This window comes from Carlito syrichta, unplaced genomic scaffold, assembly GCF_000164805.1.
Source record: "Carlito syrichta isolate Samal-C Ts95f unplaced genomic scaffold, Tarsius_syrichta-2.0.1 Scaffold312174, whole genome shotgun sequence".
NCBI lineage: Eukaryota > Metazoa > Chordata > Mammalia > Primates > Tarsiidae > Carlito > Carlito syrichta.
In genome coordinates, this window is record NW_007256270.1 from 160098 (window position 1) to 171939 (window position 11842).

An 11842-nucleotide genomic window follows, 5' to 3' on the forward strand; every position below is an offset into this window, starting at 1 on the left:
GGCTGATTTTTTTGATTATTGTAGAGATGAGGTCTCGCTGCCCAGGCGGGTCTCAAACCTGTGGGCTCAGGCAATCCACTCACCTCTGCCTCCCAAAGGCGCGGGATTACAGGCTGAGCCACCGAGCCCGGCTTTTTTAGTCTCTTTTTATTTGTGTATCATGGAATAGAGAGGAGTTTTTAAAAATTTATTCAGATAGAAATAGCTAACTAAAACTTAAATGCAATTTCAGATCTTAGGATAAACTGGCCTAACATTTGAAACCCGATGAACACATTTCATTTGAAATATGCTTCATCATGTCATATAACTATATGATTTTGCTATTTGTTCTAGCAAAAACACGTAATTCTTTGAGAATTCCCAACTTTAGAGAGTTTTAAAAATGTGTAACAAATTGAAAGAAAAACTTTAAAGTGTTTTAAAATTTTATCTTGAAAATTTAGAATGAAAATGCAAGTGTTTTGTGCATGGCAGCATTTTAAAGGAGCCAGTTTTATATATGGTGACTTTTGTGGAAGACTTAAAATATTTTTTATAAATAATACTCAGATTTTAATAGCTGGAATCTGGATGGATTTCCCAATGATGACTTAATGTTGTGCAGGATTACAAAAAACTTAAAAAAAAAAAAAAACCTAAGAAAAGAATCGCATACGTTTCAGAATGTTTGGCTGAGCTAAAATCAGTTGTAGTTCACGCATTGTCAATTTTGTTGCTTTTGCTGTGAGAATGGTCTAGTTTCTGAGCCTCCTTTTTCCAATGTATTTTGGAATCTGCAAATGTCAGCAGCTCAGCTTACATTCCAGGCATAAAAGAACTAGTACAAGGGTTGGTAGTGTTACATTGTAGCCTTGAGAGATAAGCAGTACTGGGATGTCTATGCTGAGATTATGCAACTAAATAAAATATTGTTGTTGTTTTTTTAAATAAAATATTGTTGAGTGTGAACCCAGATCTTTGCCCAGCCATTAGTTACCTCTGTTAAAAAGGAATTCTTGTTAGTCTTGATATGAATTCGCATCTAGAGGCTGATGTCAGATTTTGAAAATGGTGGTATTCTGTTGCTTAACAATGTTATTTCTTATAACTAAAAATCAAATCTGTTTTTTCCTCAAATAGTAGAAGACTCAAATTGACAAATTAATATATTATTTGAGCTGAAATGGAGTTTTTAAAAGTACACAAAGCCAAAACAATCGAGATTTGTTCTATTTCTTTGTATTTAAAAGTACCATTAGCATTGGTAGCAATATATAAAGTTTCATCCTATGTTTGAAACTTTATTTTGTGAAGTTTGGGACAAGTATGTTAAAAGCTCCTGAAAAACAGTTTCTGAAAGAAACAATAAAAATGACTCACTGTAATGCCACTACTGTTCACTGCTGTAGTAACTGTGTAAAGAGCATGAAAAAAGAAAAGAAGACTCCTTATTTTTACACTAGAGAAAATATAAAACTGACTTCCTCTTTGGAGTTTTCCCAGGAAACTACTTTATAAAAGACAAATTTAAATCTTTCCGTTTTCTGTCCTTGAAGGTGGTAAATATGATTGCGGTTTTATCCATTTTTATTGTAAATGAAACAGAGTTCAGACCATCCGACTGTGCGTCATTTGTTGGATGGCTGCCACAGACTAATGCAGACATCCCACTGGGAGACCAGAGAAGAACTATACTTTGATTCACCAGATTGTGTTAAATAGTCCAGCTGTTGCGATTTGAAAGATAGTTACCTCAGAAGTGAAATAGAAATGAACTTGGCATTTATGCCTCAAACCATTTTTATACTGTTTGGCAATCAGCTTTTCAGAGGTAGCATTTTATAAAATAACTCTCACCGCTTAAAAGTTTCATTCACTGTAATGTTCAAAATGTCCCACCTTTATATTATCAGTAAAATTAAGCTTGAATGATATGCAGAATTTGCATGAAATAAGCATTTCCCCCTTCATTTCATGAGCTTTGATTGTATTCAATTGAGCTCAGAGCCACGTCGATTAAGGGTCTTTTGGGCATTAGTTAATTTGAATTGCAGCCGAAATGTTAGCTAGAATGTTGTTGAATATAATTGGAATGTGGAAAGTTGATTTTGAAAGGAATTTCATTGAATGCAAACAATGATGTGCTTTTTAAAAATTAGAATGCTGCACTTTCATCTCTTGTAACACAGTCTGAGAAATCACTGGGTCACTTTATAAAGTTCAGCTTTGGCATAGCCATTTGCAGTTGTTCTGGTCCTTCTGGTACCAGTATGGGTTGGAGTTGGGTCTTTCCTTTTGCCAGTAAGTGGCCCCACCTGCCCAGGCCTCACATTTGGACTTTCCTGCAGTGGGGAAACAGTAGCTGCTTTCTAAAAGGGCACCTGATGCCAAGTTGTACTTGCGCATCAGCCTTCATGGATTGGTATATTTTTCCTAGCTTTTATTTTCATTTTGGTTTTTGTCTTGAGATGGCCTTTGAGCACATGGTCTAATATGACCCATAAAAAAAAGATACCCGTTTGACAGGATCATAAATCATGACCCATAAAAAAAAAGATACCCATTTGACAGTATATTGTGGTAAGAAAAAAAAATATTGGAGAGGCAATCAGGATTCCACAGTTTTTGTCCCATATCTGCTATTAACAAGTTGTATGTCGATGGACAAATCATTTCAACTCCCTTTTCGTTGGTGGTGTCTTCTGACAAATGAAGAGGTTAGACTAGCTCACATCAGTGATCCCTTTCAGCCTGAACATCTCATCATTTTTGTCTTACTTCATATCACCTATAAAATTTAAGTTTAAATTGTTTTTTGCAGCATGCAAGAGAAAGTCTCCTATTACTTTTTATGAGTACTGACTTTTAATTCCTTATTTGGGATTACCGTCCTTAGATGTTGCCTTAAACTAGAAAAATTGAGCAGGAATAACAAGGCATTACAATTCCTATTGAATTGTTGCATTTGAACTGGGATTTCGAACTTGAGGAAAAGCTTCAGATTTAACCCTTCAGAGCCTGCTACCCTGGCTGCCTAGAGTGAGAGCCTAGGTTTCTAGCAGTATCACCGACAGGGCTCCATAGCTCATCTCATAGGATGGGAATAGAGATGGTATAAGGTCTAGGACAAAGAAAGACACCTCATTACAGAAGCAGCTCTTCTTGGGAGCCAGGAATAGAACTAGTGATGTCAAAGCAGGAAGAGCTCCAAACTACAGAGGGGAAAAAAAGAAGGGAAAAAAAGGGATAGCTTGAAGGGATGAAATTTATAGTTATGGATCTGTAAGATGCAGATGGAAACAGGGCTTCAGAAATAAAGAAATCAGTAAATATGCCAAAATTAGCCTGTTGCATCATTATCATGATTCTACCCCTAGGAGAATATGTCTTTGGAAAATAGCATGGTGCTATGAAAAATGCAGTAATGAGGAGGCCAGTGCTCCCAACTCTTGTTCAAGCTCTGCCACTGATGAGCTCTGTGCTTTTACGGCAGGCTCTTTTCCTCTCCACACCCCAGTGTTCTCATCTCTAAAAGGATAGTTCTGACAACATGGTTGCCATAGTCCCTTTCTGCCTTCCCATTGGGATTCCAAGGCAGTGGTCATTATTCTTGAGAAACCAATCACTCTCCTTCAACACATAGATTCGGGGAAATTACCATTGTGCCTAGTTCAATGATAATCAACAAAAGCGTTCTCAAATTATAGACTACAAATAGCTTAATAGATTAATCTGTAGTTGAGAAGCTTAGTTCATTCAGAACAGGAGAAAAGTTCTTTGGGCTAAGACAATTTCAGGACAATTTTAGCCTGACAATATAAGATTTCTAAGTTTTCAGTTCAATCAACATTCATTTATTGCTGTTGTGGAGCCCAGAGAGCACTTCCTGGAGGTATTTTTCCCTGAGCTGATGAAGAAGCTTTTCCTAGAATGTGCTCACATCAATCCTTCAGCTGCAGACACACGTGGTAGCACATCTGTGGTAGTGCTACAGAAAAAAAAATGTGGTAGTGCTACAGAAGTGATGAAGGTTAGTATAAGTTGATGGCAGTTGTTCACCTAAAATGAGGCAAATACTTCCTTTGCATGCTGAGAGAGGATTGGCTGGTTTATATAAAAGGGTTCAGACCCAAGATAGTGAAGCCAGACTGGTGACTTGTCCCGCAGAGTTGATAGTGGCTTTCACTGTAAACTCAGCTGGGCTGCAGCTTCGTTTTCTAGAATTCTCTTACTCATTTGTTTCCAGTTTAGGTTGGCCACAAGAGAAATTTGCATGAGATTTTGGGAAGTAAAGTAGTTACATTTTTTTCTTTTTTGAGTCGGAGTCTCTGCTGCCCAAGCTGGAGTACAGTGGTGCGAACATGGCTTACCACAGTCTTGACCTCAGGCGATCCTTCTGCCTTAGCCTCCCGAGTAGCCAGGACTACAAGTGCGTGACACCATACCTAGCTAATTTTTAAATTTTTTGTGGAGGCAAGATCTCGCTATGTTGTCTAGACTGGTCTCAAACTCCTGGGCTCAAGCAGTCCTCCCTCCTAAAGCACTGGTCCTCCCAAAGTGCTGGGTTTACAGGTGTGAGCCACTGTGCCTGGCCTGAAGCACTAGTTAAAAAAAAAACAACTTTGTAACCCTCAGACGGTCCATGTAGGGTAGGCTCTGTTATAGCTCGGGCATGATGTTGCTGATTTGCTGACTCACCTAATTGGCATGTGGCAGAGGCTGGCCTCCTGTTTCTTCAGCTCCCCTTGCCTCCCCCAATCTCCTCCTCCAGCTTCTCCAAATCCTGGGCCAAGTGCATGTGCAGCTTCATGTGGAAGGCTCCAGTGTACCCTGCCAAGTTGACTTGCATCATCAGGATTGGAGCTTGAGAGACCATGAAGCTCTAGTTCATCTTTGGTCGCTGCTGCTTTACAGCCATCTTCCCTTCCGGCTGCCAGAGCAACTGACTGCAGGCCTAGCATCAGATGCAGAGGCAACAAACTTAACGTAGACTGCATTGCCTAAGGTCTAATTCTTGTGGTAAATTCTTTATGTCACTCATAGTGGTTCTGCTTCTCTGATCACAGGCTTTTAAATGTTACCCGGTCAAAGAAAGTCAAAACAGGTCCCACTGGGGAACCTATATCCCTCGCTGATTTCTAAAGCATAGTAGCAGGTGTCTTGAGAAGTGGTTCCTTGGCCAAGGTAGATGGACATATTCTGGTGGTTTCAAATGAAGACGTACGGTATTGCCATATCCAGGTGAAAATAAGGTTCCTTGGCCAAGGTGGACATTTCCTGGTGGTTTCAAATGAAGATGGTATTACCATATCTAGGTGAAAATAAGGGAATCTGTCTTCACTATAGCATAGCACAGCCTGTCTCCAGGCTCCTATTGTTGCATTTACCACCTCCAAGGAAGACAGAGTTGTGTGTTAGTCACTTATGACGTGATGACCAAGTCACATAGTTAATATAGCCCGATAGTTAGAGGGAGTGAATTTCAAGCATTTGGACAGATCTTGTAGTACTGGTCAGAAAGTGATAAAACAGTGTAGACATTGAGATTGAATTTTTTGTGCCTGTGACTGGGCCATGCAGGACATTTTCTCTCAGTAATTGATCATGGATTTTTGGTTTTGTTGTACAAGAGAAACCTCCAAACCTCCTCACACCAAAACTTTGGTCTCTCTGCATTCATTCTGAGCCTTTTACAGTTTCATTAGTCCTTCTTGCTCATTTGTTTACTCCACAAAGGGATCTGTGCTAGGTGCTAGGGATAGAATTGTGAACAAAGCTAAATGGTTCTTGCTTTAAGTCCAACAAGAGAGAAATATTCAGTGGTAAGAGAGAGTATACCAGATCTGACCTGCTCCGAGGGTCAGGAAATGGTAGAAACCAACTCCTGGCAAGAGGCTGGTAGAGCGGTGGACAGGCACTCGCCAGCAGCTCACTGGCACCCAGCAGAACACCCAGAGGTGGGACAGCAGTGTACTTGGTCATGTTCAGTCCGTTCTCTGGGACAAAAAGGCATTTGCCAAAAAGACCAGAAAAGTCTAAGAGTCCAACCATGTCCACTGCAGCTACTTCAGCCCTCAGGCAGCTGGTCAGCTGCCCCAGTACCTTGAGATGGTTGACCATGGCTTCTGAGAGGACTAAGTGCTGACAGCCTGATTTCCTGACAAATAGCAAAAGAAAATGTTTCAGGGATATCTCTGTTTCCTCAAGGAAATGCTTGCCCATACAGCCTGAGAAGCAATAGTTTCTTGCATCAGAAGAGGAGAAAGCTTCTGTGGAAAAAGAAATGGCCACTGAAAGCAGTAAGAAATATCTCAAGAAACCATTCTTCTTTTTAGAAAAGTGTATGGCAACTTAACATTTTAGCTTTTTCTCTGACTCTCCCTCTGCCCTTGCTCCTCCACCCTTGTTTCTGCGTTCTGACAAGGTCTGTTCTAGTCAGTGATGGCAGCAGCTGACACGTCACTCGTCTGTCCATCAGTGATTGGGGTGATTACTTCCCCTCATCCATGCAGTCTCCTCAGCGCTAACCTGAAACCAGCAGTACCCAGGGACACAAAGGAGGAAGCGGGTTAACTGACTCCTTCCAGCTAAGTGTGGGCGGACTAGGGGCCTGGACAGTAGGCAGTGAGAAAGAATGCAGTGTGTCTGTGAGCTTTATGCTTCCTGAGAAGAGCATGCAATTAAGCAGGTAGGTGCATTGGGCTTTTTAACACTTCTGTAGTTAATTACTCTGACTTTCCTGGTCTTCTTTCTTCTGGTCTTGTGCTCCTAATATGTAATCTGATCGCTTCATTTTGTTTCTTTTTAAACGGCTGGCATCTTGAAGACGACTATGTGCATGTTGATTAGACTGAGAATGTCTTGAGTTTTTTGGTTGGTCTGAATCCAAGAATATGAAAGACAACTATTTTCTCTTGGCTTTTTACTTTTCTAACTCTTCATTCCATAGGCCTCCCAGTAGCATTGAATGCAGGAGAAAAGACATTGGCGATGAAAAACAAGCTGAACCAGTTGTAGTTTTAGATCCTGTTTCGACACATGAACCCCAAACCAAAGACCAGGTCGCTGAAAAAGATCCTACTCAACACAAGGAAGATGAAGGTGAAATTAAACCAGAAAACAAAGAAGACAGCATTGAAAAACTGAGCGAGACAGACAGCTCCAGCTGCTGATCTGTAAACCAGAAGCCTAACATGTTTGCTAGTCCTTTTCAATTAGCACATGATTTGTTTTGGTGTTATTGGCAAGGGCTATAGGCATTCTGTTCTGGTCACTGTATTCAGAATACAGGTTCTTTCCTGGTGTCACTTTTGTAAGTAGCAAGTATAAACATAAGTAAGCTGTTTATTAGCAAAATACCCATCCTAAGTAGTTTTTTGTTTTTTGGTCTTTATAGGAATAAGATTTTTCCTAGTTACTGTATTAAGTATGACTTATTTTAGAAGGTTACAAAAAAAATTCAGATGTTAATATCTTTAGGAAATGTGCATAACACTCATCAAATGGAATGCTGAAAGTTTGAGGTGCTTGTAGATAATTGAATAAAAAAAACTGACCAATCTAATGTGATTTTAAAAACCCCCAGAGAAGATTCTGTTTTGGGTCTGATCCTCTCTTGATGGAGAAATTGCAGCAGCATGAAAATTATTGGGTACTGTGGCATACAGGTTATTTTCTAGGGTAGACTGAGATAAGCTTAAAATTCGCGAGCTGCCATCAAACTAGTAGTCCTGTAATCAATGTTAATTACACACATTGTTAACTATTGGATGAAAAATACAAGCCTGATTGTGTCCAAAGCCTCCCAAGGACCTTGGGGGGGATGCTCTTGTGGCCTGAATACAGAATTGAGGTGAAAGTCCAGACCTTGAATTTAACAGTAATATCTTGGTAAACCATGTGCACTGTGGTATGAGTTAATTGTGTTTTCCCATATACTAATGTGGCACAAGTACCATATTTTTTTCACAGTTCTTATGTACAGTGAAGATAAGTGACAAGCACACATTTTTCTTGCTTCACTGCTGTTCTATATTACACAGTTTTGTTGTTTTGTTTTGTTTTGTTTTTTAAAGAAATTAAGTGGTAGATAGTCTCTAAAAATACAGTGTTTCAGGCTACCACAATGAATAAATAGAAATGTAATCAGGGATTTTTTTTTTTTAAACTTATGCAGCTTTTCAAAGTTGATTGTTTCAAAATTGATGTTTACTTAAAATAAGTGGTAATGTACTTGAATGCACTTTTTTATGACAATGATTCAGTAATGGTAATTTTACTATTAAAGAAAGTGAAAGGTTTAGTTTTGTTAGCATGGCTCAGCATGTAGCTGTCAGGTGCTTCTCACCTAAAGGCAAAAGAAAATGATAGTCATAATTGCAGTAGTTGTATTGTATTTTTTGCACGTGTGCTAAACTTAGGCTTGTCAAGGAGGTAAAAGGTAAATGTACTTCCTAAATTTGGAGATAATTATCTTTTTGTAAGTTTGTTATGCTTGACTGTTTCCATGTTTTCACAGGTCTTTATCACTTTACTCATGAGGAATTAAAATGTAATGTTTTCCAAATGTATTTTTCCTTAACTGGGTCATACTGCTATGTGATGTTCTAACCACAGACTGCATTAATCCATTTAAACCAGTTCTGTTATGCTGTGATTTGAACGTTCCTCACCACAACTTATTAAAAAAAAAACCAACACTTTCCCACTAAGGGTCAATTGTGATTATTAACATTTTTGGTTTAATTCCTCAAGCTTGGCATTTTTAAACAGGAAATTGTTTAAGAGTTGGTAACTTTAATAATTTTTAGTAGTCCCCCAAATGGCTTATTTTGATAAGTTTTATTTCATGTTTCTTTGTGTCGTCCTTCTTACGGTGCCTGCCGTCACTCTGCTGGCATGCATCTCTCATGTATTTAGGAATATAAAAATATATACACCATCTTTCCATGTTTCAGTACACACATCAACAGAATAATGTGGTTATCAAAGTAGCCTCATTGATAGGATCAGAAGTTACCCACTGGGTAAGATGTGTTAGCTGGACCAGGCGACAGTTAGTAACTGCTATTTTGAAAGTGTTCCTGCCTTTTCTAAGCTGCTTGCTTTCCTTCTGTGATGACAAAGCATTTTAAATTAATTTAGCCTAAAGGTGTTTGATATAGGATGTTTACTCACCTTTTTCTGCCTACAGTTTTTCCTTTTCACCTGAGTTTTGAGGAGATTTTGGCCTGCTGGGGGTGATTGTCAACAAAAGCAGGTGATAGAAAGACATAGGAAGACTAGTGCTTGTGTCTGCAAGGTATGTTCTTTGCTATTTGCGCACACACACACACACACACAATATGTGTAGCTTATATGTATTTACGCTAGTTTAAAGTTGGAATGGACTGCATCTTTGTTTTTGTTTTCTCTAAAAAGTTGTTATTCTTCCTTCTGTTTTGGAAACATAAATTAAGTTTTATGTGCTACAGAGGTTTTCAAATTAATGTTAATGCATTTTATAGCCAGAGTAAGGCAAAGGATTAGAGACATTGTGCTGTTGCTATTAAAGAAAAGGAAAATGTCTCTTTTCTTTTCTGGAAGAATAAGAATTTAATTAAAATTATTGCACCTTTGTGTATCTGAGCTGTTCTCAAACTCCTCACTCATAGTAGTTTTGGCAGTTGTTGATCAGTCCCGTTGACCTTCTGGCTGGCAGCAGTCAGCAGGGCTACTAGCACCCAGCCTCATTTGGCCTGAGTAAGAAGAATGTATGTTTTGGCTCTGACTACTCACCACTAATCCTTATTCCTTATCTTCTTTGTTAACTGTAAACTATTGTAGTACAGGTAAAAATGATCGCTAATGATCATTTTTAGGTTGTGAGTCAAATAAATGATAGTCTGTATCACATTCTTAAAGTCTTGATACATATTTAGTCACATCCATCATGGAGCAACTTTAGCTTCTATGCCAGTAAGTTTTGTAGAGTGGATAACCATCGGTTTTTATCACCTTAGAAGGGTCATCAAGCAGTGCCTGCATAAGGATTAGAGTGAAGTTTCTTCTGAGTGCTAACATTTCTCAGTCCCACTATCGTTTTTAATGTGGGATATGACTTTTGCTTAATTCAACAAAGTTCCTTTCATTTATTTGACAGATAATGTTATATATAACTATAAATGTTTTATATACCATGAGAGAGAAAGTATAAGTTAAAACAAAGCTTATTAGCCTTTAAGAATGTTACATATTCAATGGTGAGCACAGCCTTTTTTTTTTTTATTAATCAATATTTTTTATTATGGTTTTGTGGGGTACAGTTAAGGGTTAGGTGTACCATTACGTTTCATTCAGGACCCTGTTGATAAGAGGTGTTTTCCCATCCCCAGACAGATATTTGCTACTGTTAATCTCATCCCCCTCCCCCCCATAGTTTCCCAGTATTGTCAGTCATTTTCTTATACTATTACATTGGATGTTCAAGGTCCATTACATGAGTGAGAACATGTGATACTCGGATCTTTGTTTCTGTGAGAGGTCACTCAGTATTATAGACTCTAACTCCATCCAGGTTGCTGCGAACTTCATGATTTTGTTCTTTTTTATGGCTGCGTAGTATTCCATCGTGTATATATGTACCACATTTTTTTAATCCAGTCCTCTTTTGATGGGCAACATGGTTGTTTCCAGGCTCGTGCTATTGTGAACAACGCTGCGATAAACATACGTGTGCAGGTATCTTTTTTATAGAGTGATTTGAGTTCTTCAGGGTATATTCCCAGTAGGGGGATTGCGGGATCATATGGAAGGTTGATTTTTAGAGCTTTTAGGAATCGCCACACTGCTTTCCACAGAGGTTGCACTAGTTTACACTCCCACCAACAGTGTAGAAGTGTTCCCTTTTCACCACACCCTCTCCAGCAGCTGTTATTTTTTGAGTTGTTGATAATTGCCATTCTGACTGGAGTTAGGTGGTATCTCAGTGTGGTTTTGATTTGCATCTCCTTGATGATTAGTGAGGTTGAGCATTTCTTCATGTGTTTGTTGGCTGCTCGGATGTCTTCTTTTGTGAAGTGTCTGTTCATATCTTTTGCCCATTTTATAATGGGGTTGTTTGTTTTCTTTTCAGTACGTTTCAGTTCCTTGTAGATCCAGGATGTTAAGCCTTTGTCAGACCTAGAGTTGGCAAATACTTTTTCCCAGTCTGTAGGCTGTCTCCCTGCTCTCTTGATGGTTTCTTTGGCTTTGCAGAAGCTTGTCAGTTTAATAAGGTCCCACTTGTCTATCTTCTCTCTTATGACCTGTGGGTTTCGGGTTTTGTACAGGAATTGGATGCCAGTTCCGATTTCCATGAGGGTATTTCCTTCCTTTTCCAAGGTTCTTATGGTTTGAGGTTTTACATTTAGGTCTCTGGTCCATTTGGAGTTAACCTTTGTGCATGGGGATAGATAGGGGTCCTGTTTCAATCTTCTGCATGTGGTCAGCCAGTTTTCCCAGCAATATTTGCTGAATAGGTTCTCCTCTCCCCAGTGGTAGGTGGTAGGGGCTTTGTCGAAGATGAGTTGGTTGAGAAATTGAGGTTTTGCTTCTGGAATCTCAATTCTCTTCCATTGATCTATATGCCTGTTCCTGTACCAATACCAAGCTGTTTTAATGATTGTAGCTTTATACTAAAGTTTGAAGTCTGGTATTGTGATACCACCTACTTTGTTTTTTTTGCTGAGGATTGTTCTGGCTATTCTTGGACGTTTGTGTTTCCATATGAATTCCTGTGTTGTTTTGTCTAGGTCTGAGAAGAATGTTGTTGGTAATTTAATGGTATTGCATTGATTTGTAGATTGCCTTAGTAAGATGGACATCTTTCACAATGTTGATT

At 38.9% G+C, this 11842-nt stretch overlaps 1 protein-coding gene across 4 annotated transcripts in view; it reads left to right on the forward strand.

Annotated features, from left to right (window-relative positions):
- The window catches only part of SHTN1 (shootin 1), a 106835-nt gene extending 98142 nt beyond the window's left edge, over positions 1 to 8693 (forward strand). For all 4 annotated transcript variants that reach the window (XM_021718402.1, XM_008069669.1, XM_008069671.1 and 1 more), the window contains one exon: positions 6932 to 8693. In XM_021718402.1, coding sequence (XP_021574077.1) covers positions 6932 to 7154 — 223 coding nt within the window. In that variant the 3' untranslated portion in view covers positions 7155 to 8693. The remainder of the gene's footprint in view (positions 1 to 6931) is intronic.
- The last annotated feature ends 3149 nt before the right edge of the window (positions 8694 to 11842 follow it).